The sequence below is a fragment of the Prionailurus viverrinus genome, chromosome B1, assembly GCF_022837055.1.
Source record: "Prionailurus viverrinus isolate Anna chromosome B1, UM_Priviv_1.0, whole genome shotgun sequence".
NCBI lineage: Eukaryota > Metazoa > Chordata > Mammalia > Carnivora > Felidae > Prionailurus > Prionailurus viverrinus.
Window position 1 is genome coordinate 132,665,200 of NC_062564.1, and position 27,721 is coordinate 132,692,920.

General features: G+C 38.2%; 1 protein-coding gene across 9 annotated transcripts in view; it reads left to right on the top strand.

Moving 5' to 3' along the window:
- The window catches only part of FAM13A (family with sequence similarity 13 member A), a 417,828-nt gene that overhangs the window by 288,028 nt on the left and 102,079 nt on the right, over window positions 1–27,721 (top strand). The window contains exon 1 of one of the 9 annotated variants that reach the window (XM_047855788.1): window positions 22,529–22,614. The exons of 7 other annotated variants lie outside the window; for them this stretch is intronic. Coding sequence is in view for 1 of the 2 variants with exons in the window: in XM_047855787.1 (XP_047711743.1) it covers window positions 24,554–24,582 (29 nt within the window). In the remaining variant the exon portion in view is untranslated. Of the gene's footprint in view, window positions 1–22,528; window positions 22,615–24,318; window positions 24,583–27,721 lie in introns of those variants that run through there. One more of the 9 variants, XM_047855787.1, reaches the window with a different exon arrangement.

Consider the following 27,721-nt stretch of genomic DNA (forward strand, 5'->3'; position numbering starts at 1 on the left):
CCAGCGCCACCTGTGAGCCTTGGCAAAGGGGCAGATTAGTCTGCACTTTGACAGAGGGCACGAGTGGACTCGGTCCAGAAAGGGTTGGGCTTGTTTTGTTTGTTTTACTCCATCTGGGGTGTTATAATATTTTAACAACTGAAAGGCCGGTTTGCATGCATGGACAGAAAGACGCTGATGTTCCTAGCCTGGAGGTAATACAACAAGGCATCCAGAGGGAATTCCGAAATGAGGGAGCAACATCTTGAGAAGCACAGGCTATGCACCTGCTGGATAGCTGTGCTGCTGGGGCCGGGTTTGTGCAATGTGCAGTCTTCACCACTGAACGGCAAGGGTGTCATCAGTGGAGGAACTGGCCTTGGGCAGTGAGGAAAGCTCCAAAAATAATAAAGGCCAAAGATAGAAATACTGGACCTTTTTAAAGTTTTCTTCTCTAGTTTAAATATCCAAGTCAAGTGGCTGGGTGACAAGAGCTAGTGTAGATGTTATCTTCTGAAATTACTTGGTAGAGAGTTATGCCAGGAATGCCTTAATGAAATAATGAAAAGAAAAATTTTAGTATTTGTTCTTTATATCTTTTTTTTAATTCATCCAGGCAGAAAATGAAAAGGAAGAAGTTTCATAGGGCACCTGGGTGGCTCAGTCAGTTGAGCATCTGACTCTTGATTTTAGCTTGGGTCAAGATCTCATGGTCGGTGAGATTGAGCCCCACATGAGGCTCCATGACCAGCATGTAGCCTGCTTAGGACTCTCTCTCTCCCTCACTCTCTCCTCCCCCGTTTGTGCTCTCTCCTGAGCATGCTCGCTCGCAGGCTCTCTCTCTCTCTCTCTCTCTCAAAAATAAATACTTAAAAAAAAAAAGAGAAACCATGCTACTCATCATCATGCAATATTAACTCATCCAAGTTCTCGTCTCTGTCCATAATCTGTAATGTCCATTCAGAGATTTTACTATTTACTCTTTATATACCTCTTCATAGATGGTGAGACAAATTGTCAAAAGACAAATGGAGATAATTAAAATAAATTTAACTAAAAATAAACTTTAAATCCTTCATATATCTTTGAAGTAAGAGAATGGATATTATGGCAATTTTCATTTCAAAAATGCACTGATGAAGCTGTTTCTATTTATTGTCCAGAACAAGTTATTAGTTCATAATTTTTTAAAATTTTTTAGTGTTTATTTTTGATATAGCACGAATGGGGGAGGGACAGAGAGAGAAGGAGACGCAGAATCCCAAGCAGGCTACAGACTCTGAGCTTTCAGCATGGAGCCCAATGCAGGGCTTGAACCAATGAGCCATGAGGTTATGACCTGAGCAAAGTAGGATGCTTTACCAACTGAGCCACCCAGGCACTCTAGTTCATAAATTTTTAAATAAATTCAAAGTGGTATATGTGATATACACGCAACTTTTTCTAAATCTTTAAGGAAGATTTTCCTTAACAGTTGATTAGTTGTGCCAGTCTTTTTTTTTAATTTTTTTTAAGTTTATTTTATTTTTGAGACAGAGACAGAGCATGAATGGGGGAGGGGCAGAGAGAGAGAGGGAGACACAGAATTGGAAGCAGGCTCCAGGCTCTGAGCCATCAGCCCAGAGCCCGACGCAGGGCTCGAACTCATGGACCATGAGATCGTGACCTGAGCTGAAGTTGGACGCTTAACCGACTGAGCCACCCAGGTGCCCCAGTTGTGCCAGTCTTAAAACAGAAAGGTTGGCAATAGTGTATTAAATACATTGTTGTGTGCCTATTACCTAATACAAGATTTACTTTGGTTTACCAACTTTTTTTCTAGGAATTGTCAGGCAGCCTTTAGCTGGGTTTTTCCTAGTATTGATTTTTTTATTCTGTAGTTGCTCTTTGGGGAAAAAAAATTAGCAGAATTTATTCTTGTTTGGTCTATGACCTGGTGAGTTTGGTTTACTTTACAAAAAAAAAAAAATCGTTCTGTCTGCACTTTAAAAATCATTGCACCACTTTTATACCTCATGGTTTGGTTTACAGCAGAATTACCATATTAGTTAATAACAAAGATAAAACCAAGAAAGAACCTTTTGGTACTGAGATTTACAGAATGGTGAAGTGTCCTATGATTTTTAAACAACAGGTTAAAGGCTAATTTCTAGGGCTTTTGAGAAGCAATTTTTGGCTAACAGTGTGTTTTGATACCTTTGAATGTTTAGAGTTGAGGCCTTGTTCAGTATTTTTCCCCAGGTTGTCTCACTTGGTCTTTTTCTTCTTCATTTCAGTTCTTCTAGGGAGTCTCATTTCTTCTTAAGATGTAATAGAAGTATGAATTGTTACCAGCATGTATTCACTATTTTCTAGTCTTCAGATAGTGGCAGCAAAAATAAAGAGAGCTACGCACTTAAAGTGTGATGTTTTGAGAGTTCAAAAAGGAGGGTATATCACTTACTGCTTACAGGCTGATTTCTATCTTGGAGCATAATTTATTTAGATGAATGACATTTTTTTCCATATTTCTATAATTTTCAAAAATTGGCATTGAGGCTATGATCATATAAACAATCATTTTTCTTCATAGAATCTGTCCCAATTAGAGTGATTCAATGAAAAAAGCTTAAGGATAAGTATCTCTTGATTTTGTTAGAGCTCAGTAGAATTATCTATTTTATACTGAATTCCAAGCCAAAGACAGAAGTACTTATTGACATGTTCACTTAATTCAGTGAAAGCATTAGCTAATCCATGTATGTCTTCTAAAACTCACAGCAGCAGTTTCAAAAATACTATTAAAAATTCTTTTTTTTAGTTGAGATGTGTGCATTACTGAAACTCACAATAGACTGAAAAGCATAATTTCTAATCTGACCTGCCTACTTCAAAGGAGTCAGTGCCTGCCCTTCTCCACACTGTAAGCACAGTGTACAAATTTGGAGGATCAGAGGCACTCACAGAAAACAGGAGGTTATTGGACAGGTGCATCCTTTTAAGCAAGGCTGGAACATTCCAGTTCCTTTCGCTACACATGATACTCTTATTCCTTTCAAAGATACTGAGGACGAAAATAACACACACACACACACACACACACACACACACACACACACACACACACACCTACCTGTAGGCATTAACTAATATATTAAGAAACCAGCCATTTAAAATTTTTCCTAGAAGGGAAAGTTACACATCCATCCTCAAAAGGAAAAAGGGTAAGTTCTATTACATGTAAAGTTGGAGATGTTAAAATGATTAAAATCTTTAGGGATAGCTGTCTTACTATCTGTTTCAATGTGTGAGATAGGTTAAGTGATCATTTCATGTTTTAGCACTATATTACCTTCAGAATGTTCTTAAATTTTAGAACTTAAATAAAATGGATTAATATTTTAGTTTTTTAGATTTTTAATAGTATTTATTGCAAGGTTTTATTTGAAAGGTAATATATTTCTTTAAATGTGTCATTTTCTTAAAGGCCAAAGGAAAATCTCTAGTTTTGTTCTATAAAATCCGTGAAGACTCAAGAAACCATGTATGGTATGTTGCCATTTATATGAAATGTCCAGAAAAGGCATGTTTAAAGAAATAGCCAGTTGAGTTGTGATTCTCTGGGGCTGGGGGTGGAGGACCAGGGAGGCACAGAGATTAATGTAAATACCCTGAGGGATTTTATTTGGGGGGAATGAAAATGTTCTGAAACTGATTTATGGCAATAGCTAGACCACTTGGTAAAGTTACTAAAAATCACTGAACTGTGTAGACTTGAAAAGGTAGATTTTAGGATGTATAAAATATACCTCAATAACATTGTTTAAAAAAAAATACAAGTACCAAAACAAATGAACAAACAATTGCTGGAGTAGTAAGAAATGGATGTACTCTAACAAGAAAGCCACTTGATTGCAAACTGCTAAAATGCAACTACTGTTATAAGTAAATGCTGTCTGCAGAGAAGGTTATGTTTGTTACATTTTAAGAGAATTTGTTCCTTCATACTTTTCATCGAACAGTACGGTGGCAGGAATAAAGGTCAGGCCCTCTTGGAAGCTGATTTAGGGAGAAGAGGGAAGGAAAGCTCTTTGGACAGAATCTGGAAGGATTCTAGGTAATGGTGTGCAGTGCTGTAATCAGAAGTTATCGAAATGATCAGTATTTCAGGGAGACATAGAAAAAAAGCTCCAACATCCTGGGATTTTCACTAAAAAAATGTCAGGGGTCCATTGTCATAAGCAGAAAAGTTACCCAGTGTGGTTCTGTGTGAACAGAAGTTGTGGTCTCCTGTCCCACAGTGAGGGTCCTAAAGATACATAGACAGTGAAAGTTTTGTACCTGGCTCTTGCATAAAGAGATAAAGAAATGAAGAGTGATTTAAATGCTTTCCTTTTCTGCAATCAGAATAAATAGTTACCATTTGCCAGTTATTTACCTAAAATAATATGATGAAGAATATACAACTAAAGAAAGTATCTTTGTTGCAGAGTTGTTTTTAACTTGATAGGTAAATAAGGTAAACTACAATAAGTCAACGTGTATTAAAGACAAATCTTTTCTTGAGAGAGTGTTTCTGTCCAAGAGAGTTGTTTTATTCTAAAAGTGCTTTCCTGTCCATTGATTCCATTTTTCAATATTTTTGATGAGTTATATGGGGAATAGATGATTCTTAGAAAAATTTAAAACATCACTGATAACACTGAAGTTCCCAATGAATCATTGGGTCTATAATTCTTTTTTTTTTTTTAATTTATTTATTTTAGTAAAGAGAGAGAGAGAGAATGATAGAGAGCAGGGGAAGAGGGGCAGAGGGAGAGCGAGAGAGAATCTTAAGCAGACTCCACATTCAGCACAGAGCCTGATGCCGGGCTCAATCCCACAACCCTGGGATCATGACCTGAGCTGATACCAAGAGTCAGACATTCAACCAACTGAGCCACCCAGACGCCCCCTGGCTCCATAATTCTAACTCCTTCCCCTCTCCTCCTGCTATGGTAGGTTGGTTGTATATTCTCCTAGACTTATTTCAATGTATTTATACAGAATGTATTTTTAAATACTTTCTACTTTTTAAAAACCAATCTTGATCATACTCAATGTATTGTAGTTCTTCACATATTCTTGAAAATTCCCCATTTCTTGTGTTGCTTCCACCTGTGATGTTCCTTCCCTTCCATTCCCACCTCCAAATTCAGTGACCTTCATGTCTCCTTCCATGGCTACCTGTTCCATCTCTGTCTCCTGTCCCCTCCACAGTGAATCTAGTCATAGCATGATAGTTTTCAAATCAAGTATCTTGGACCTGAACTCAGTTCTAGCATTCTAGTGCCTGTCAGCTATCTCCACCTCAGCCTTTACCATAAACTCACCCTACCAAAGACAACTTGTCTTCCCCTCTTTGCCTCTCCACTTTGTCATGGGTTTCATTCTCTCAAGCACTAGACTCAAAACCTTTTCTATGATCAGTCACCAAACCTTGTCAGTATTTTGTTTTCAGTCTTTCCAACATCCCTTTCTCCATTTTCCCCCCTTGAGCTCAATTCTGAGTTAGGCCTCCATCACCTTGTGGTTAGATAATTACTGCATTTTCTGCATTCGCCTCTCCTGCTGGATTCATTTTCTTTACACAAGCTGGCCCTATGCCTCTTTCTTCAACTTCTAACTCTATACAGTGACTTCTACACCTCTGTCTCCCATTGAGAATTCTCTACTGAGCCATATCCCCACATCACTCTAACACACTGGTCAGCCTAGTCCCTCATATATGTCAAACTCTTTCTTGCCCCCTCCCCATCATCTACCCATAGCCAGCCAATTCCCAAATACTCTTTGACAATCTCACTGTCTTTATTTTGCTTCATTAATGCCACACTCCTTACCAACTCTGCAGACCCAGAAACTTTTAAACAGATGATATTCCTGCTCAGAACTATTTGGTAGCTCATATGTACACAGCCTATAAGAGACTCCTTGCTCCATCCTCTACTTGTATTTCCAGTTTCTTCTCCCTCAGCTCTGTGCTTGTCTTCTTCTCATACCTAGAGCCACCACATAACCCATACTTTCCAGGACTACCTTGGTTTTAGATACTGGCATATATTGCGGCTTTGGTTTCCAGATGACCACAATAAGGCAGATATCTCAAAGTGAGTTGAATGATTTTTTTAGTTTCCCGGTGCATATAAAATTTTATATTTATACTATACTATAATCTATTAAGTATATAATAGCATTATGTCTGAAACAACAATCTATATGCCTTAATTTAAAAATGCTTTATTGCTGGGGCACCTGGGTGACTCAGCTGGTTGGGTGGCCAACTTCGGCTCAGGTCATGATCTCACAGCTCATGGGTTTGTGCCCCACATGGGGCTCTGTGCTGAGAGCTCAGAGCCTGGAGCCTGCTTCAGATTCTGTGTCTCCCTGTCTCTCTACCCTTCCCCTGCTTGCACCTGTCTCTCTCTGTCTCTCAAAAATCAATAAACATTAAAAAAAATTTTTTAATGCTTTATTGCTAAAAAAAATGCTAACCATTATCTGAGCTTTCAGTGAGTCATAATCACTGATCACAGATCACCATAACAAATATAATAATAATGAAAAGTTTGAAATATTGTGAGAATTGCAAAAATGTGACATGAAGAAATGAAGTGAGCATAATGCTGTTGGAAAAATGGCACCAGTAGACTTGCTCGATGCAGGGTTGCCACACACTTTCAATTTATAAAAAATGCAATATCTGAAAAGTGCAGTAAAGCAAAGCTCAATAAAACGGGGTATGCCTGTGTTCTCTTTAAGATTAGGCCATGTGTCATATTTTGTTTTTATATTTACTTTAAAAATTATAGAGCAAAGTAACAGAATAGGAGGTCCTCCTCTCATTTCCCCCCACAGCAACACTAAATTAGTGGCTGTCCATGGACAAAAGTGTCTTTGTGGGAGCTTCAGGATCCAGGTAAAAGGTTGCAAAACCCCAGTAAAACCCAAGACTGAGGAGGACCATTTTGAAAAGGCATTCCTGCACCCAGGTGACAGACTCACAAACTATAGTTAGATAATAATAACTACAGACCCAGAAAAGAGCCCAGGCTATCTGTGAATTCAGCTGCAGCCCCATTTGGTCTTGGTGCTGTTGATAGCACCATCCTCCAGGGGACAAAGAGGAGCCACACCACCCATGCCTTGAGTAATAGGTCCACTGGCCTCAGTTCCAGCTGTAGACCATGAAGCAGCCTGTGACTTAGCTCTGGCCCCTCTCAGCCTTAGTCCAGAAATAATCCTTCCGACCCAGAGACCCAGTGAGAGAGCCATCTATCCATGTCCCCAGACACAGACCCGCCAACCTCTGTCTGCCTGAGGATCCTAAAGTTGTCGTTGTGCTGGCTCCAGCCCATCTCACCCACGGTCTAGGAGTAGTCCTGCCCACCAGAGACATGATGGGAGACCCCTCCCAGCCACCAGATGCAGGCCTCTTGAATGTGGTCTGACTGTGTATCCTGAAGTGGCCCTGTGACCTAGCTCCAACCCCATTGGTCATGGTCCATGGGAAGTCCTACCCTCCTAGGAACCTGTTAAGAGGCACACTCATCCATACCCCTGGAGCAGGACTACAGACTTCAGTCCCAGCTGTGGACCTTGAAGCAATGACTCAGCTCCAGCCTCTACAGCCTCAGACCAGTTTGGCCACCCAAGGAACTCCCAGGTTGCTGGTAACCCTCCCAGGAACCTTGCAGAAGCCACCCTCATCTGCGTACCTGGTAACAAGCCTACTGTTTGCAGAACCAAAAGCTGACCCTTGTCTCAGTGCCAACTCTATTGGCCAAGGTCCTGGAGGCAGTCCCATCACCCCAGGGATCAGGTCTTCCAGCTGCAACCTCACTGCAGAACCAGCAGCAGCCACATGACCTGAAATCCCAGCTGAAATCCCAGAGGCAGTTCCATCAGCCCAGGGACCAACAGAAGGTTTTTGTGTGCCCAAACCAATCTGTAAAGACCAGAAGAGATGCTTGCTCCTTCAGATGCAAGATACCAACACAGGTCTGCACAGATCATAAAGAATTAAGCAATCATGACAGCACAAAAGGAAATTAATAAAGCTCCAGCAACCAAACCCAAATAGAGATCTACAAATTGCCAAAAAAATTTCAAAATAATTATCCATAAAAAGCTCAATGAGGGCCACCTGGGTGGCTCAGTTGGTTGGGCGTCCATCCTCGACTCAAGTCATGATCTCATGGTCCCTGAGTTCCAGCCCCACGTCGGGCTCTGTGCTGACAGCTCAGAGCCTGGATCCTGCTTCAGTTTCTGTGCCTCCCTCTCTCTCTGCCCCTCCTCCACTCACACTCTGTCTCTCTCTCTCTCAAAAATGAATAAATGTTAAAAAAAAGTTTTTTAATTCAGTGAGATGCAAGATAACACAGACAACTAAATGAAATAAAAAAATACTTGAAAAAAATTTAAAAATGTAACAAATGAAAACCATAAAAAAGAACCAAACAGAAATCCTTAAGTGTAAGGATATAATGACAGAAGTGAAAATTCAGTAGAGAATTTCATCAGCAGACTTTAGCATGAAGAATCAGAAAATAAAGACAGGTCATTTAGAATATATAGAGAAACAAAAATTAAAAAGAAAAAAGTGATAAAAGTATATGGAATCTACATGACACCATCAAGTGAATGAATATATTTCAACTTGGGAGTCCCAGAAGGAGAGGAGAGAAAGAAAGGGGAAGAAAGTTTATTTAAAGAAATAATGGCTGAGGAGTGCCTGGGTGGTTTAGTTGGTTGAGCATCTGACTCTTGATATCAGCTCAGGTCATGATCAAATATATTTTCAAGAAATAATGGCTGAACATTACCTGAATCCTAGAAGGGATGTGGACATCCATATGCATGAAGCTCAAAGGACCCCAATCAAGATTACCCTGAGATAGATTACACAAATCATCAAACATTAAAGACAGGGAAAAAATATATATATAGCACGTGTATCCTTTGAATCAGTATTTTTGTATCCTTTGGGTAAATACTTAGTAGTGCAATTGCTGGGTCAGAGGGCAGTTCTATTTTTAACTTTTTTTTTCTTAAGTTTATTTATTTATTTTGAGAAAGAGCATGCCTACAAGCAGGGGAGGGGCAGAGAGAGAGAAGTCTATTGACAGAATTCCTTTTTTAATATTCAAAATGTTATATTTAAAAAATATTTTTAAACATTTAGTTTAAATGTTTAAAAACAATAGTTTTTTAAACTATTTTTCAAAGATTTTTTTTAAATGTTTATTTATTTTTGAGAGAGAGAGAGAGAGAGAGTATGAGTGGGGGAGGGATAGAGAGAGGGGGAGACACAGAATCCAAAGCAGGCTCCAGGCTCTGAGCTGTCAGCACAGAGCCTGACATGGGGCTTGAACTGACAAACTGCAAGATCATGACCCGAGCCAAAGTCGGACACTTAACTGAGCCACCCAGGCACCCCAAAGATTTTATTTTTAAGGAATCTCTACACCCAACATGGGGCCCAAACTCACTACCCTAAGATCAAGAGTTGCGCGCTCAACCGAGTTAGCCAGGCACCCTGGAATATTTGGTGGTTTGGGCGTAGCCTACTCCTCAGGTTATGAATGTGGGTGTTGGAAACACTGAAGACAAATGAGCATCATATATCCAAAGATTATCTGTATTCTACATACCTAAATATCTGGTCATTTTTCCTCTGTAATTCTTCAAGAGAAAGTAATGAAGTAGTAGTATATTAACAGGCACAATATCAAACCTAACTCTTATTTTATTATGTTGGCAAGGTATACCTAAAATGAATGTATTGTCCTACAGAGAACTACTTTGTTGAGTTGTTTTTTTTTTAAATAATGTCAGAATGTTGGGCCTGAAATCTTATCTATGTTGTTCTCAAAGAATGTCTGCTATTACCCATATAATTGTAAACCAAACTTAATTTATTGGACATTTTGGTAAATTAAGTCCCTCTAGGATTTGCATTATTCAGGCAATACCAATGAAACAGAGATTAGAAAAGACGTATCAATTTGTTCATTTTATCAACAAGTCTTTTGAGCACTATATATGCAATTTTCTGTTCTTGGTGATAGGGACACTGCAGTAAACAAAAAGTTCTATCCTAATGAACAATACCTGTGGTAATTAAATGTTGACAAATGTTAAATGTACAGGGCTTGCTAAGGTTTTTCTATATGATATGGAGGCATAATAGATTTATAAAGAGGATCATAGAATTTAATTTTTGGTTACTTGACTAAAGCTAACATGATAATAAAGTTTAAAAACAAACTAAGAGAAAATCCTAAGCATCTATATGGAATCAAATCTATATGTAGCTCATGGTATACCTTCTGTTTTTGTCTCACTGCAACCAACTCACTAGAATCCTAGCAAAAAATTTAGGGGAAAATTAAACAGTAGTATTTAACATGCTTATTTGTAATATTCAATAGAGGCCCATTAAGGATCTGTTTTTCTTATCTTTTTCACCATTAATATCATCATTTTGGATCATTACTATTTTCATTGCCATTATCATCATCATATTCAACAGTATTCTTATTGTTTTCATTAAATGTTTATTGAGTGCTTACTGTGTTGTTAAGGTATTAGGTGTTGTATGTGCAGTAGGGAAAGTCCCACTTCAAATTCACTTCAATTATATAAATAGCTTTATAATTCATCCTGCAGATCAAAGCAGTTTGGGTATATTTTATTTTCCTTATTGCTATCATGCCTTGCATCAAATCTGTTAGCTAAAGCTAAAGCTCAAGTGCCCATCGTCTCTTACCTGAACTACTAAAATACCTACCCAGTTGACTTCTCTGCTTCCACTCTTGCTCCCTACACATGATTCTCCATACAGAAGCCAAATGCTTTTCTTAAAGTATTAATCAGTTGAGGTGATCCTCTTCTCTGGACTCACCAAAGTCATCTTTATCATATTGTACTAGTTTTCTGTTGGTGCTACAACAAATTACCACAAATTTAGCACCTTGAAATAGCACACATTTATTGTTAAGTTTTAAAATTTCATATCTGAAATGGGTTTCACTGTGGTAAAATCAAGGTGTCAGCAGAACTGTACTCCCCATGGAGGCTCTAGGGGAGAATTTGTTTCTTTGACTTTTGCAGCTTTTAAAGTCTGTTCATATATCTTGGCTAGTGGCCTCCTTCCATCTCCAAAACCGGCAATGGCCAGTGAATTACATTATATTGGGCCCGCTGAGAAAATCCAAGATAATACTATTTTAAAGGCATCTGATTAGCAAACTTAATCCCACTTAAAATATTAATTCCCCCATACCATGTAACACAAAATATTTACAGGTTCTGGCTATTAGGATGTGGACAGCTTTGGGGATCATTCTGCCTACCACACATTTTTATTATAATTTTATATAATTTACACTTGGCAATATTTTCACTTTCATTTCCTACCATTCTGTGTCTCTCTAAATGCATCTAAGCCATGATGAACCCTTTGTTGTCTCTTTAAAACATGGATTTCATTCAGATGGCAGGGCCATTATGCCATCTTTTCCTTCCTTCTTCAACAGGAAGAAGATACACATTTAAAATTCACCTTTGCATCATTTTAGCTACTCAAATGTCCTGTTTTCAAAAAACCCTTCACTACACAACCTATTGATTATAATATATTCATTATCATTTCCTTTCCCTGCCTTCTTCAAAAAAGAAAAAAAATATGTGTGTTTTATTATTGTCTGAGTCCCTCATGAAAAGTTAGGCACTATTATGGCAGAGATGTAATATGTTTTGATTCATTCAGTGTATCTAACATCTGAAAAAGTGACTGTTAAGAGAACAAGAACTTGAATATTTGCTATATAAGTGGATGACTGTACAAATGCATGCTTTTCATGGTTAGATCTATGGTAGGTGTTGAGATCTCATATAATCCTCACAACTTTCAAATGAAGTTATCATATATTTTTATAGTCAAGATAATCCTGGTTCATGGAAATTACTTTATTTGAGACCACAATAGCAAAACTGGAATACGTATTCATACACATTGGACTCTGCATTCCATATTGTTCCACAGAAAAGTCTATCTATTTCACTATACTATATGTTTTACAGAGGTGAAATGCTGGTCCATGCCTTCAGCATGATTATGATCTTATTGGAGATGTTAAATATTTAATTGAAAGAACAGACATCAAGGTATAACAGAATATGCAAGAAAAATTAGAGTATTTAGTACCTAGTATGTTTCCATTAAAATTTATTGAATACTTGTTGGAAAAAATTAGTTATTTAAAAATCCAAAGAAGTTAAAAAGGCACCAAAAGTTGGAGTCTTCTGCAATATCTTCAGAAAGGAAGTGGATTTTAATAGCACAAGAATGAAAAGTTCATAAATTTTACCCACCACTGTCATATTAGGGTTCTCTGATGATCTAATTGGCAGGTCAATTCGCCTATGTCAAGTATCCTGAGATAGAACAGAAAATTTGGTTATTACACATTTAGAATATTTTATAGTATAGTGGTTCTCCATGCTGATTGCACATTATAATCACCTGGAAAGCTTTACAAATACTTCCCCAAGTGTAAGTCCTCCAAAAATAGAGATTTTAATTGACACCAAAATCTTTAAAAGTTCTTCAAGTGGTTCTAATGTTTAGTAAAGGTTGAGGGTTGAGAACAACTGCCATAGTATATGTGTAGGTGAGAATACTTAATGAATGTTAGAGTCTGCATCCAGGCAAAGAAGTGCTTAGACTTAACAAATTCATGGTTGTTTTAAACTGCTTTGTTGAAGAAAGAATATTTAATAAGTTACACTTATTAAGTAAGTACAAAAATGTTTTTTGTTTTTTTTTTTTTTTAATTTTTTTTTTCAACGTTTATTTATTTTTGGGACAGAGAGAGACAGAGCATGAACGGGGGAGGGGCAGAGAGAGAGGGAGACACAGAATTGGAAACAGGCTCCAGGCTCTGAGCCATCAGCCCAGAGCCTGACGCGGGGCTCGAACTCCCGGACCGTGAGATCGTGACCTGGCTGAAGTCGGACGCCTAACCGACTGCGCCACCCAGGCGCCCCAGTACAATAATGTTTTTAGAAAACATTGAACTTCCTTCAATCTAATTTCTGGATGTAATAAACATAAATAATTTATTTCTTTAAATACATAATAATTGAGTCACGAAAAACTATATATATATTTTTTTTCTATATAGTCACGAAAAACTATATATATATTTTTTTCTATATAGTCACGAAAAACTATATATATATATGTATATATGTATATATATATTCTCATTACTAGAGAATATAAATTAATGGGTTTATGTTATTCACAAACAGGCTCTGGGCTGTTAGTGCATGAGATCATGACCAGAGCCAAAACCAAGAGTCAGATGCTTAACTGACTGAGGCACCCAGGCACCCCTCTATTTTTAACTTTTTGAAGAACCTCCAAACTATTTTCCAGAATGGGTGCACCAGTTTGCATTCCCACCAACAGCGTTAAGAGGGCTTCCCTTTCTCTCCATCCTCACTAACACCTGTTGTTTCCTGTGTTGTTAATTTTAGCCAATTTGACTGGTGTGAGGTGACATCCTCACAGTAGTTTTGATTCGTATTTCTCTGATGATGAGTGATGTTGAGCATCTTTTCATGTCTCTGTTGGCCATCTGTATGTCTTCTTTGGAAAGATGTCTACTTATGTCTTCTGCACATTTTTTAACTGGATTTTTTTGGGTGTTGGGTTGTGTAAGTTCTTTATATATTTTGGATACTAACCCTTTATTAAACCCACTTTGTCACTTGTTATTGATATTTTATCTCTATGAAGCTTTGACTCTTGCCATTGTGTATAAATTCAGTTACACAAAACATCCTTTGCCTCTGCCTTCTTTCACTTAGAATATGTTATGAATGTTCATCTGTATGGTAATGTGTCAGTATTTCATGCCTTTCTGAGGATGAATAATATTCTGTTGTAGGTAGACACCACATTTTGTTTATTCATCAGTTGATGGGCATTTATTTGGGTTGCTTGAACTTTGGGACTATTATGAATAATGCTGGTATGAACATTTCTGTACAAGTCTTTCTGTAAAAACATGTTTTCAGTTCTCGTGTATATGCCTGGGGTGGAGTTGCTAGTTCATACAATAATCTGTGTTTAACTTTTTCAAGAAGCCATAAAGTGTTTCTCAAAGTTTGTGTTCCTACTGGCAAAGTATATTTCCAGTTTCTCCACATCTTTGTCAACACTTGTTAGTGTCTATTTTATTACAACCATACTGCTGAGTGTAGAATGGTGTCTCTTTGTGGGTTTGGTTTGCATTTCTCTAAAGACTAATGATGAGCATCTTTTCATGTGTTTATTAGCCATTTGTATATCTCTTTTGGAGAAATGGCAATTCCAATACTTTGCCCATTTTTAAAATTGGACTTTTTACTGAGTTGGAAGAGTTAGTTATATATTCTGGATAGTATCCCTTATCAAATATGTGATTTTCAAATATTTTCTCATATTCTAACAATTGCCTTTTTTACTTTTTTGATAATGTCCTCTGAAGCACCAAAGGTTTTAATTTTGATCAAGGTCAGTTAATCTCTTTTTTTCTCTAGTTATTTATGATTTTGATGTCCTATCTAAGAAACCATTGCTTAATCCAAAGTCACGAAGATTTAGGTCTATGATTTCTTCTAAGAGTTTTATACTTTTGCTCTTACAATTAGGTATATAGTACATATGAGTTAATTTTTATACGTGGTGTGAGGTACAGGTCCAGAATCATTCTTTTGCATGTGGATGTCCAGTTGTCCCAACACCATTTGCTAAAAGGACTATTTTTTCCCCACTGTTGTGTCTTTTTGGTCCCCTTATCAAAAATCTGAACCTGATTTTAGAAAACCAAAACTGGGTGGCTCAGTCAGTTAAGCCTCTGATTTCAGCTTAGGTCATGATCTCGCGGTCTGTGGGTTCGAGCCCCACGTTGGGCTCTGTCCTGACAGCTGGGAGCCTGGAGCCTGCTTCAGAATCTGTGTATCACTGTCTCTCTGCCCCTCCCCAGCTCGCTCTCTCTCCCTCTCTCTTTCTCTCTCTCTCTCAGAAATAAAAAATTAGATCATTTAAAATGCAGTACGGTTGTTGGCATTTTAAGGTACCATGACTGATTTTTTTTTTTAATGTGACCTATTCTTGGTAACACAATTGCCACTTCCTCTTATTTTGTTTTTAAATACATTTTCACGTATTTATTTATTGTTGCTTCAAAGCAAAGCACAATGCTTTGTGTTGAAGTAAATAAATATTGCCAGCCAGAGTATTGACATTGAGAGACTTTGTGCCTGTGGTTCAGTATTTCAAGTCTCAGAAGGATGAGGTTTATTTTATGTTGTATGGATACAGAATTAGACCGTCGGTTACCATATCACGCTGAGCAACTTTGACATTTCTCTAAGGAAGCTCTGCTGAAACCTGCTTCTCCTGTGCCAGGAAATATCATTTAACAGGGTGAAAGTTCACTGGGACAATTTAAGGCAGCAGATCTCAGGTGTGGTAGCAGCTGTTGTGTAGGACATGACATACTTTATAAGAACAGAAACACTATTATCTGGACTCCCAAGGGACATTTAGAGAAAGTCATGCCCACGGAGTCCCATTCCAGGAAAATGTACTCGAGCACTTATTTATTGGCAGTGATCACTAACTGAGATTCCATCTGGCAAAAATGTGGATTTTTCTGTGTCCCAGAAAGTTGGGGAACAATTATGTAAGTTGTCTCAAAGAGTTTATTTTTAGCCAGTTTTTATGGAGAAATTTCAGTCCCTCAGTCATTATAAATTTACTTTTTTTAAGAAAAAATAGGGGTTCCTGGGTGGCTCAGTCAATTAAGCATCTGACTCTTGATTTTGACTTAGGTCATGATCTCATGGTTTGTGAGTTCCAGCCCCACCTTGGGCTGTATGTTGACAGTGTGGAGCCTGCTTGGGATTCTCCCCCCTCTCTCCTCTCCTCCCCTCCCCTCCCCTCCCCTCTCTTCTCCTCTCCTCTCCTCTCCTCTCTCTCCATGATAATAAACTTTAAAAAAATTAGAGAAAGCTTTTGTATGAATTTCTACAGAACTGTGTATTCATGTACCATGAAATATAATCACTTGTCTTTCAATTTGAAATCATTGGCCTTTCTGGTGAATGTTCTATATCTTATTTTCTATATTAGGATTGTTAGAATTAGTGAAATCAGAGCCATCAGGCAGGCAAGGAAGGGCAGCTGAGTAATGCATCTCCAGGTGTTGAGGCCTGGGAACCCTGCCTCATTGTTAAAGCAGCGTGCTCCTTGTCATTCCACCTCTGTAGGATGTTAGAACCTGAGTAAATGAACCCTCTGAGCCATCTGAGAGTCTGGCAAGGCTGGTTAGATATATTTTAATGAAGTAAGCCAGTACACAGTTTTAAAAGCATGATCCACCATTAGAATTAAACCAATTAGATAATTTCTGTCCCTGTGGGATTTTTTTTTTCAGCAATCTTTTACTATAGACAAGTCTAATAACTGAGAAAACAATTACGTTGATTTTCTTATTTTTTTTTTATTTTGGCCTTAAGTAATGGAATCAGGTTTATTTCTGTTGTTACCAAAGGAAATAGTTTACCTAACTAGAAATTCCCTGTTCCACTTAGCTTGAGCCTGTTCTAAGTGTCACTGTTTTGATTTCTAAAATAAATCCTTTATAAGGTTTTAATAATTATCCTTAAATACTGTAAGATGGGTTTTTTTTAACATAAAAACAAGTGACAGCCCACCTCCCATTTCCATTACCATTACCATTAACTTCTTAATAAAAGGAATATAGTTAAGAATGCCACTTAAAGCATAATTTTTCCATCTTTTTTCTATCTTCCTCTTTCTCTCAACAGCCCACCCCAACCACTTCCTTCCCCCATTGCAACTACAACTGGCTGCTGCTGCTGCTGCTGCTGCTGCTGCTACTACTACACACACACACACACACACACACACACACACACACACACACAAAATGTTGACTCACGATAGCAGAAGAGGTTTGTTCTGGTCCAGTGTATGTCTTTGGTTCAGACAAGCATTATAAGATATTATAATATAAGCATACACACTCATCTAAGTGTAAACCTCAGACCAAAAGAAAAGAAAGGATTCTTTATTTCCTGTTGCTCATTGATAATATATATCAATGGGTAATTATAATACTTTATAATCTTTAAGAGTTATAGTGGAAATGCTATGGCATTCAGATGCTGGCTTCATGTCAGCCACTTACTAGCTGAGTGTTCAAGTTAATTAACTTCTTCAGATCCACATCTATTAAAATGAGCACAGCATAGATTCTTAAGAAATGCTAATTGCCTTACATATACTACCTCTCCAGTTCCTACCCACCACCCCCTTTTTTTTTTTTGACATTTGTTGTAGATGATGATGATGATGTTTTCTGATGAGCCCTGGAATTCACTGGTATTATTTTTTATTTATTTTTTTAGAGAGAGCACGAGAGGAGGTGGGGAGAGAGAGAATGAGAATTATCTTAAGCAGGCCCATGCTCAGTACGGAGCCCGATTCGGCTCGATCCCACAATCCTGGATCATGACCTGAGCCAAAATAAGAGTTGGACACTTAGCTGACTGAGCCACCCAGGCGCCTGAGGAATTCACTGGTATTCTAACACAGATTGCCAAAGAGCAAGTTTAATCAGGATCCTGTGCAGCAATACCAGAATATCTAAATGATACATACTGTGAAAATATTGGTTTCATGACTATGAAAAACTCCTATCAGATTTAGTCATTACCATTTATGAGGACTGTGTGACTGTCTTGTGAAAGGTGTTGCTCCTTAGTCCATTTTACAAAGATTGATAAAAATATGAGGAAGAAACCTTGTTTAAGAAGCACCTTGTTACCAAACTTGTAAGAAAGAAATTACTTTAATATGTCATTTTGTCTTAGGAAATAAATCAGTCTGATTTTAAAACAATATATGAGGGGCGCCTGGGTGGCGCAGTCGGTTAAGCGTCCGACTTCAGCCAGGTCACGATCTCGCGGTCCGGGAGTTCGAGCCCCGCGTCGGGCTCTGGGCTGATGGCTCAGAGCCTGGAGCCTGTTTCCGATTCTGTGTCTCCCTCTCTCTCTGCCCCTCCCCCATTCATGCTCTGTCTCTCTCTGTCCCAAAAATAAATAAACGTTGAAAAAAAAAAAATTTAAAACAATATATGAAAACAAACTAATGTGGCCAAGAAATGTTCTTAGTTCTTTGTTTCAAATTGATGTTGAAACTGAAGCAAATGAAGCCACATCATTTTTGGAGTAATTGTTGCTCTTGATAGCACAAGGGCAAACACACATAGAACCAAGCTCTTGGAATCTGCTGAAGAAATTATGTAAAAAAATTAGAAGTCCGCAAGCCAGCTGAATTGTAGAAAAAGAAATAGACAATCCAGGAGAAACTGGATAATGTAAAATGCTTAAAAGCTTTCAGAAGTTTGATGGGGCACCTGGGTGGCTCAGTTGGTTAAGCGTCCGACTTCAGCTCAAGTCACGATCTCACAGTTCATGAGTTCGAGCCCCATGTAGGGCTCTGTGCTGACAGCTCAGAGCCTGGAGCCTGCTTCGGATTCTGTGTCTCCCTCTCTGTCTGCCCCCTGACCTGCTTACACTCTGTCTCTGGCTCTCAAAAAGTGAATAAACGTTAAAAAATTTAAAGAAAAAGCTTTCAGAAGTCTGGGATAGAATCCTACTTTTTACATCGCAGTGATTGCACAGCAATGCATAAACTCTGATTTCTTTTGTCAGTTACTGGTTATCATTCTTTATTTGAACCTACATGAGGTGTCTACTTTAAGTGTTAGCCTACAATGGGAAATGTTAAAAAGTGGATGGAAATATTGCTCAACAAATTAAAATCCAATTAAAGTAGCTATGCTTCAGTTTCTGGAAGAGTGTTAGGTTTATCAGTTAATTCATTCAGCACTTATTAAGTGTCTATTCTGTGTAGTGGCTATAGCAGAAATGGAGTCCTTATCCTGCAGATCTTGTATTCCAGTAGGGAAATAATATATAGGTTCAAATAATAATAAAACTGGGGCAGGGTGGGGGGTATAAATAATATTAGAGATGCATAGGGCTGTACAAATTGAAAAAGGAAAATAAGTTTATTTTAACTGGCCAAAGCCTGATGTATGCATGGAATTTTTCCAGAAGAAAATGGAATGGGAAAATATTCCAGACAGGGAACAGCATGAACACATGTTTGGGGTAGAAGAGTGTAGAGCAGATTAAAAAATAGTGTCCAGGTTTGTCTGGAGTAATTTCTTTAAGAAGTATAAGCAGATGAACTGGAGGGGTAGATTGAGGTTAATTGGTGGAGAGTCTTAGTCATTATGTTAAAGAATTGGGGTTCATCAAAAAGATGGTTTGGAGCTAATGAAGGTTTCTAGCAGAAGAGTGAGTGAGCAGATTACAATCACAGTAGGAAACTCCCTGACAGCGAAATGTATGCATTGGAGATCTTGGAGATCAGGTGAATGGAGGCAGAAGGATCATTCTCATACTGCAAATGACCAAGGTCAGCTAATTAAAGAGACAGGACAGTCAACAGCTTGAAGGAGAGGCGAGGGAGGAGGAATAAAGATGACTCACTTTTTGAATCTGATTCATAAAGAGAATAACAACATCATTAACAAGAGGGGCCAGGAGGAGGAGAAATTTGGGGATAAGATAATATGAGGCCTTGGAAGTGTTGATTAGGATAATAGTACTAATAATGATTTAGCACTTAGTGATTTGCCAGGCACTATTCTTCATGTTTTACGTATGTGATCTCATTTATTCTTCAGAGCAACTTCAGAGCTTTTTATATAGCCTGCCCAAGTTTACACTGCTCATCTGTTGTAGAGTCTGGATCCAATCCCCAGGAGCATATTTCCAGAGCACAGCTTATTAAGCCCTAATAAAATGTCTGTACTGAATGGTGCTGGGCTAGAAAGCAAGGTGTGGAGGGGATAAGAGAGAAGGAAGGACAAATGAAATAAAAGGAGAATGGAGTAATCAAGGACATATGGGGAATCCCCAGGAAAGATTACAGGGAACCAGAAACTTTCAGAAAACCAAAGGTGGATGTTTCTGGAAAGTTAAGAGTAGAGATTTAATAGTCCAAAGAGCATTGGTGGCCTTAAAGCAGTTTCAGAAAAGTGGTGAAGTCCCACGTCCGTTGGCATGGGGTAGGGGAGTCAGTAACTTATGCAGAAGTGGGAACAGCAGAGGTAGGCTTTGGGGAAGTCTGTCAGTGGGAAGAGGGGAAAATAGCACTGAAGCACCAGCAGGCAAGGCAGATGAGGAAAATATTTTAAGGCTAGGGGATACTTACTCAGGTTCCTATTGGAAGGGGGACAGATTTAAGATCTAGGAGAGATCAGGTTTCTTCCAGAGAAAGGAGGAAATGAAGAGATCCAAAAGGTAGATAAGAAATTGGAGTCCTGTGAATGAGACCTTTTCTGCTAGACTAGGAAGAAGTCAAAGATTGTGTGTGTGTTCGTGTGTGTGTTGTGTGTGTTGTGTATATATGGACAGCGGGGGTGCACTTAAACCCATAAGGGTAACAGGGAAGAACAAAGGTAATGACTCGCATTTGATGATCTTGGCTTCCTCAATAAATTTAGGAGGCGAAGCAGTTACTGACTGAGAGAGGTTCAGATTTGTGGCAGTGAAGATTTGTAGCAGTTTCTATGGGGATGCAGTGAAAAATCATTTAAAGATAAGCAAAAAGGTTGCCACACAGTATCGAGGTTCATGCTGAGGTTAAATAGCATGAATTTTTAGTGTCACTAGTTGCCAGGGTTATGTGACTTTCTTTTGCAATGTTTTAGCGGTCTGGCAGTAGAAAACCCAGCTGGCAGGATTTAGAGAGGGTGAAGAAGCGGAGGATGCTAGTGAGCCCATTTTAGAAATAACTAAATGCTGAGGAGAGCCAGGAATGTGCCTTTTTTTTAAAGCTGCATGCCAGTTGGTTTGGGTGCAGGTTACACTCTACAGACAGAACAGTTGTTGCTGAAGAGAAGGCTAAGGAAGAGAGGGAGGAGTGGGGGAGGCAGAAGCGTGGGGGGTAAGTGATGAACAGTAGGGCTAAGTGTGGAGCAGATGCAGTCAGGATATCAGTGTTTGGGGAGTTAGAACTGGCAGAGTCCAGGGAATGAGACTCCTGCTGCCCGACCTGAGGAACTGATACAAGGATGTTAGGAATAGAAATAGCAAAGGTATTTAAGTGATCAAGGACTTTGGCAGTGGGTGTGGTAGAGAGAAAGAGCTGCAGTCCAGGTATAAATTCATCAATGATCATCAAGTAATGCCCAGAAAATAGACTGAGAGCCCAAAAGAGGAGGAATTGTTATAAATAATAGAAACTTGAAAAGGCATGTAATTGTGGAGTTCTCATGATCGGTAATTTTTAAAAATAACCACTGATGTCTCACTAGTAATATGGCATGTTAGAGGAATACTGATATGAAGACTTAATTTATAAGGAAACATAGGTGGAATCATAGGTTAAAATATGAATGCCCCTGTTCTTCTTTTTTTTTAAATATGAAATTTGTTGGGGCGCCTGGGTGGCGCAGTCGGTTAAGCGTCCGACTTCAGCCAGGTCACGATCTCGCGGTCCGTGAGTTCGAGCCCCGCGTCAGGCTCTGGGCTGATGGCTCAGAGCCTGGAGCCTGTTTCCGATTCTGTGTCTCCCTCTCTCTCTGCCCCTCCTCCGTTCATGCTCTGTCTCTCTCTGTCCCAAAAATAAATAAACGTTGAAAAAAAAATTTTTTAAACAAATAAATAAATAAATAAATAAATAAATATGAAATTTATTGTCAAATTGGTTTCCATACAACACCCAGTGCTCATCCCAACAGCTGCCCTCCTCAATGCCCAATGCCCCTGTTCTTCAATGTTTTATCTCTAGTATATATTAAATACAAATTGTAGTTTGAGTTACAGCTTATGTTTATGATGCTAGGTCCTTTATTATCGAACTCCTTTTAGCCATATAGTATTGATGTGTTCATAAAATTGAGAAAAGACAAAATATTACTTCATTTGAACTTCAACTACAGTTGGCCCTTGAACAATATAAGTTAGGGACGCCAATCCCTGTGCAGTCAAAACACCATGCGCAACTTTTGACTCCACAAAAACTTAACTACTAATGACCTACTGTTGACTGGAAGCCTTATCAATGATGTAAACAGTCGACTCACATATATTTTGTATATTATGTATATTACACACTGTATCCTCACAATCAGGTGAGCTAGAGAAAAGAAAATGTTATTAAAATTAGTAAGAAGAGAAAATACATTTACAGCACGCTACTATATTTAACCCTGCACAGTTCAAACCTGTGTTGTTCAAGGGTCCACTGTGTTTCTAAACCTATCTGTATCTTACAAAATATTTTAAAACTCCTATAGTGTAGAGTAACCACTATGACATAGCAGAATTCCAGAGCAGACCTAAGAAGCTCTGAGTCCAGTTTCTGTTCTGCTACTGACTTCCTATGTAAATCTGAACAAATTACTTAATTTTCTAGTACCTGGTTTACTCAACAATCAAATAGATATTACGGTATGTAATAGTGATTTTCTAACTCACGCGGTTTATTGAAGTGTTAAGATGTAAAGGCATTTTGAAAAATAAACTTAAGCAAAAATACAGAACTAAGTTGTTATTATAGAATCAAATTAGAATTTCCAAATCTGATATTAAAAAAGAATATACTGACAATTGCAATTAAAGTAAATTCTGGACTTAAGTCAACTTTCACTGTTTTAAAGGCTGATTTTAGTCATTGATATTTTACCTTAATATCTGAACACAAGTTTCAGGATGACTAATCCATTTTCATAAATATGATAGAGGATTAATCAGACAATGAAATGCTTTTATTAGCGGGTATAGTAAAGGAAAGGACACATAATAAGACTTTGTGTTCTAAGTTCAGAATTATGAGTGGTCTGTGAAAAAAAAATAGGAAAAACTACAGAGGAGGAAGATACCTATTTGGACCTTTAAGACCCCACTGTTTCTCAACACCATGGACTCTGTCCCTCTGCCCTTTCTTCTTCTAAAAGCGATGCCCTGAGCTTTCTTATAACTCCTTGGAAGCTCTCGTGATATGAAAGAAATCTTTAAAAAAAACTTTTTAATGTTTATTTGAGAGAAAGAGAGCAGGGGAGGGGCAGAGAGAGAGGGAGACACAGAATCCGAAACAGGCTCCAGGCTCCAAACCATCATCACAGAGCCCAACGTGGGGCTCGAACCCACAAAACTCTGAGATCATGACCTGAGCTGAAGTCGGATGCTTAACTGACTGAGCCACCCAGGCCCCCTGAAAGAAATCTTTTAAAAATGTACTTCTCTTGTTCCTGCAGTGTATGAAATCTATGGATTAATAATTACGTTCCCAGAACAACACTTTAGTATTCCATACTGAAGCAGAAATTGCAAGGGAAGACTGGATAATTAACAGGCAGCAGACCTTATGGAAAATTGATTTGGTGTTAGTTGTAAAAAAAAAAAATAAATAGCTAGATAGATAAAGAGATCTCTAGATAAATACATAAATAAGCAACCAGTCAAAACATACTGTTGATGTTCTTAGAGGAAAATGATTATACAAATAAACACATTCAATTTTATACAGATAAAATGAAGAGATAATAAGTTGAAATAACTTCTGTGGGAGTAGACCCTTTGATCCCCTGAGAAGTTGAACAGTCTTAGGACATGTATTCTCCCCAGAAGTGTGAGCTACGTGCCTTGGGTGATGTCACCAGTGACTGGTAACCACCGCAGTGTAAACAAACAGCAGGAAATAAATGTGGGTAGGGCAAGGGTCTAGAAGCATGCCTTCCTCCTAGAAGAATCATGCCTTCCAATGCCAGTGATTTGTTTGGATTTTTTTTTTTTTAAGGAAGAGACAGGATGGAGCTTAGCTCTTGCCTTCTGTCACAGAAACCTTTAGTTTCATAGGGCAGTGTCTTCCCTTGACAAATGGATTTCCTCCTTGGCAGTCTCCGTAACATTGAAGTAAGGGGGACTCTTTGCTCTTGCTGTAGTTATTGGTTGCTCTCCCCAGACTGACAAGCTCCTCTGTGGATTTGCTAAGAGGAAAGTTTCGAGTTACCAGAATTAGGCAAGCCCACTGAGAAGCAGGAGGAGGGAGGAGCAGCAGGAGCAAAAGAAGCAGCGCCTTTAAGCACTACAACAGCTGCTCCTCTGATTGGCTGGATGGTTCAGCTGCGTCCCTGGAACAAAAGGTCAAAGTGGACTGCAGTGTAAATGTAGAGAGGCGGCCGATAAAATAGCATTGCTTGAAGAAGTTTGGAGGCTGGGAGCAGCAGCACACTGGCTAACTGCAGAGCAAGTCGCTTCTCCAGCTGTGAGGTGCAGCCTCACCCCCAAGCCCAGCTTAGCCACTGTGAGAAGACGTTTCCTGTATAGGCGGACCCAATTGGCGTGGAAGAGACAGTTGTGAGGGTCCCTGGCAAATTTATATACAAGAATGGCCTGTGAAATCATGCCTCTCCAAAGGTAGTGTTCTTTCCTGTTTGTTTTGTTTTATTCTCTTCTGTATTTTCTGAGTGGTACGAAACCATGTAACTTTGCCAATACTTGGCATCTTTTAGTCGTGTGCTGCAAACGTGTGGAGCCTGTCGTACATGATGTCCTTCCCTGAGACCAGAAGAATTTGAATATTATACTGCTGCTTTTACTGACATTTATGCCCAATTTCTTATCTTTCTCACTTGATTGTTGTGTCCAATTATTTCCTTCCTTGAAAGAGAATAAATGTAAGAAAATATCTTTGACATCTGAAGGAAAACAGAAACTAAAGAATGTATTGAACAGGTTTATAATACAACTGAGTCAGCTTCTTAGCAATGTTGGGAAGCTGTGGCAAGCTCTCAGCTCATTTTAAAGGATGGTGATACACTAAAGACCTTTTAAAAATGCATGTTAGGATCTCTCCTGGAGTCCAGATCTAAGCAAGGGTTTTCTGTCAATAAGTACATTGTAATACATGGACATAAATGTTAAGGAAGAATTTCCCCATAAATAATTCTAGATAGATTTATTTATGTATATATAACACCTTTCTAAGAACTGCTATGTAAGAATGACTGAGCACACAGCTCTATTTTGTTCGTTAATGATTGTAGTATGGATTGCAGAGGGTGGGGTGGAGGAATTACACCAAAGCAAAGAAAGGTGAATTTAAACAAAGAGGCTTGTTAAAAAGAACACTGCTGGTGAATGAATAAGTGAATAATGTATTCTAGAATGTTAAAACTGGAAGTCACGTCTGTGATGACTGGAATTCAGTCCTTCAGTTTCACAGTAGGAAAACTGAGGCACAGAGGAAGTCTCAAAGTTGCCCAAGGTCACGTTTTATGATTTTTAAATTTACTTTTTCCAACCATATGATTATATTTCAACTTTACATGCATTATCATGATTCCATGTAAATGCTTCCTTTAAGAAAATTCGAAAGGGTTTTATTAGTGAAAATGATCTCAAATATCAAATAGTAAATAGTTTATAAGACTGAAAATATCTGGGAAAAAGTGAATTTCAATTTTAAAAACCATGCCACCAATATTTTACTGAATGTCCATGTTTTAACAATGAAAATGAGGTTTACAAAAATGCGGTGTTTATTTTCAGGGTGTTCCCTGCAGATGTACACTGTGACATAGACCAGTGTGGTTGTTTTTCTTTCACTGTAATGACGAGCACACTGAAATGGGAACTTGATGGGGGTGTCCCAAGAATTCTTCTTCTAAAAATTAATAACCCAAGGGAGCAGAAAGTGGTTTATGGATAAGTCTGAAATTTTTCTATATTGACCCAGTGGAAAGGGCCACATGCTTAAAGCTTGCAACAGACTAAATCTAATGTACACTTTTTGGAGTCTTGATTTGCTTCCCAACTTCAAAGTTGGGGACTTGTTTTTCTTATAATGACATCAATCTTAAAGGTCTTAAGCAGTCATATTCTAGATAAGAATTTTGGCTATTACTGAACTCTGTAATAAGCTGCTTGATGATATAATAACTGTTAAGAAAATATTGCTGAGGGAGTTAATGAAAGCTAAAATAGAATTAGCATGATTTCCTCCAGAATTATTTTGCATTATTACTCCATATTAGTAAGCCTATGTAAGAGGAATAATTTGAATTTGCATTCAGGAATGCTGATTGGTGTATTCATTGCTCCCTGGCTCTGAGAATTTAATTTAATTGATTACCCTGCAGTCTTCACTCCCAGCCTATGCCTGCCTTTGATTATAAACCTCCTGAAGGCAAGGAGCAGGTTTGTGTAGTTCTCTTCATTAAGGATCTCATGTGAATTTAAGCATGTATGCAGAAAACTTTCCTGTTCCTATGCATAATTGCTTCTTCCAAATCCAGTTCAGTACCTTAGGCTAAGGATTCCTGTGAGCCTCTGATTGACTGTTGCCAACCGACCCCACTGTTAACGCTGCCTGAAGCAGGAAGGTTGCAGAGCCTTGTGGTATGCGTGCTGACTGATGGCATGAATGCTTTGCTCAGTTCTGTTTAAGAGCAGTAAGGGGCTAGAACTGAATTAAAAGTAGATGAGTAAAAGAATAGCTTGAGATACCAGTTAAAAAAATTTGTGCTTCCTATTTGTATTGAGCAGAGTGGCCAATGATTCTCATACTGCAGATGCATGAGAATTACGTGAGGAACTAAGTTTTTAAAACAGCTTATTCCTGCTGCCCTCTTTCCCTAGAGTTACTGAATCTGAATCTGGGTGTGACAGGGAAAGTAAATACATTTTGGCAAGCTTCCTGAAAGCAAATCTGACACAAATGGTCCAAACACTAAGAGAAACACACATCTAAACTCTAGTTAATGATTATAGCTTGTGTAAAGCCATTGACAGCAGGTGTATATATATATATATATATATATATATATATACACACACACATATATATATGTGTATATATGAATCTAACACTTTACTACTCAACGTCTCCAAATAACATCTTTAATATCATGACCTTACGTGAAGTATTTTTTTTTCATAATCGATGCTTTCAGTTACTAGGTGTTAGTGTTATCTGTTAAAGCATACTTACAATGTTGTTGAATATATTAAACACTTGGTACTACCAGCGATACTAAAGTAATCAAGACACAAGCTCTGCTTCAAAGAGGCCACATGCTAGTGAGGATGCAGTCACAGTACCAGACAATTACAATACATGTGATGAGTTCAGTAATAGTGTGATTAGCATAATAATAGAGATGTGCCTACATGGATAACATTACTTTGTTTTATTTAACCTCATATAAGCATATGATCTTATTAGAGGGTGTGTTTTTACCCTAATGTCTCCTTAGCTTACAATTTCCATGAGTGACTTTTTAGCCTTTCTTAGCATGTTGTGAAAGTATGTAGAAGATAAATTTGTTACTGCTAATCTGTAACTGAGATGAGAATAACAGATGAGGTTGAAAGCTAAGAATGAAATAAATACTTTGGTTCCCTTTAATATATTTTGCTATCTGTTTATTAATGTAATTTATAGACCTTCAAAGATGGAGTTGACTGTTTAGAAGAACTCATGACCTTTAGAAAAAAACTGCAGAGGTTAAATGTTTAAAATATGACCCTCTATAAAGTGAAGGACTCAGTTCTT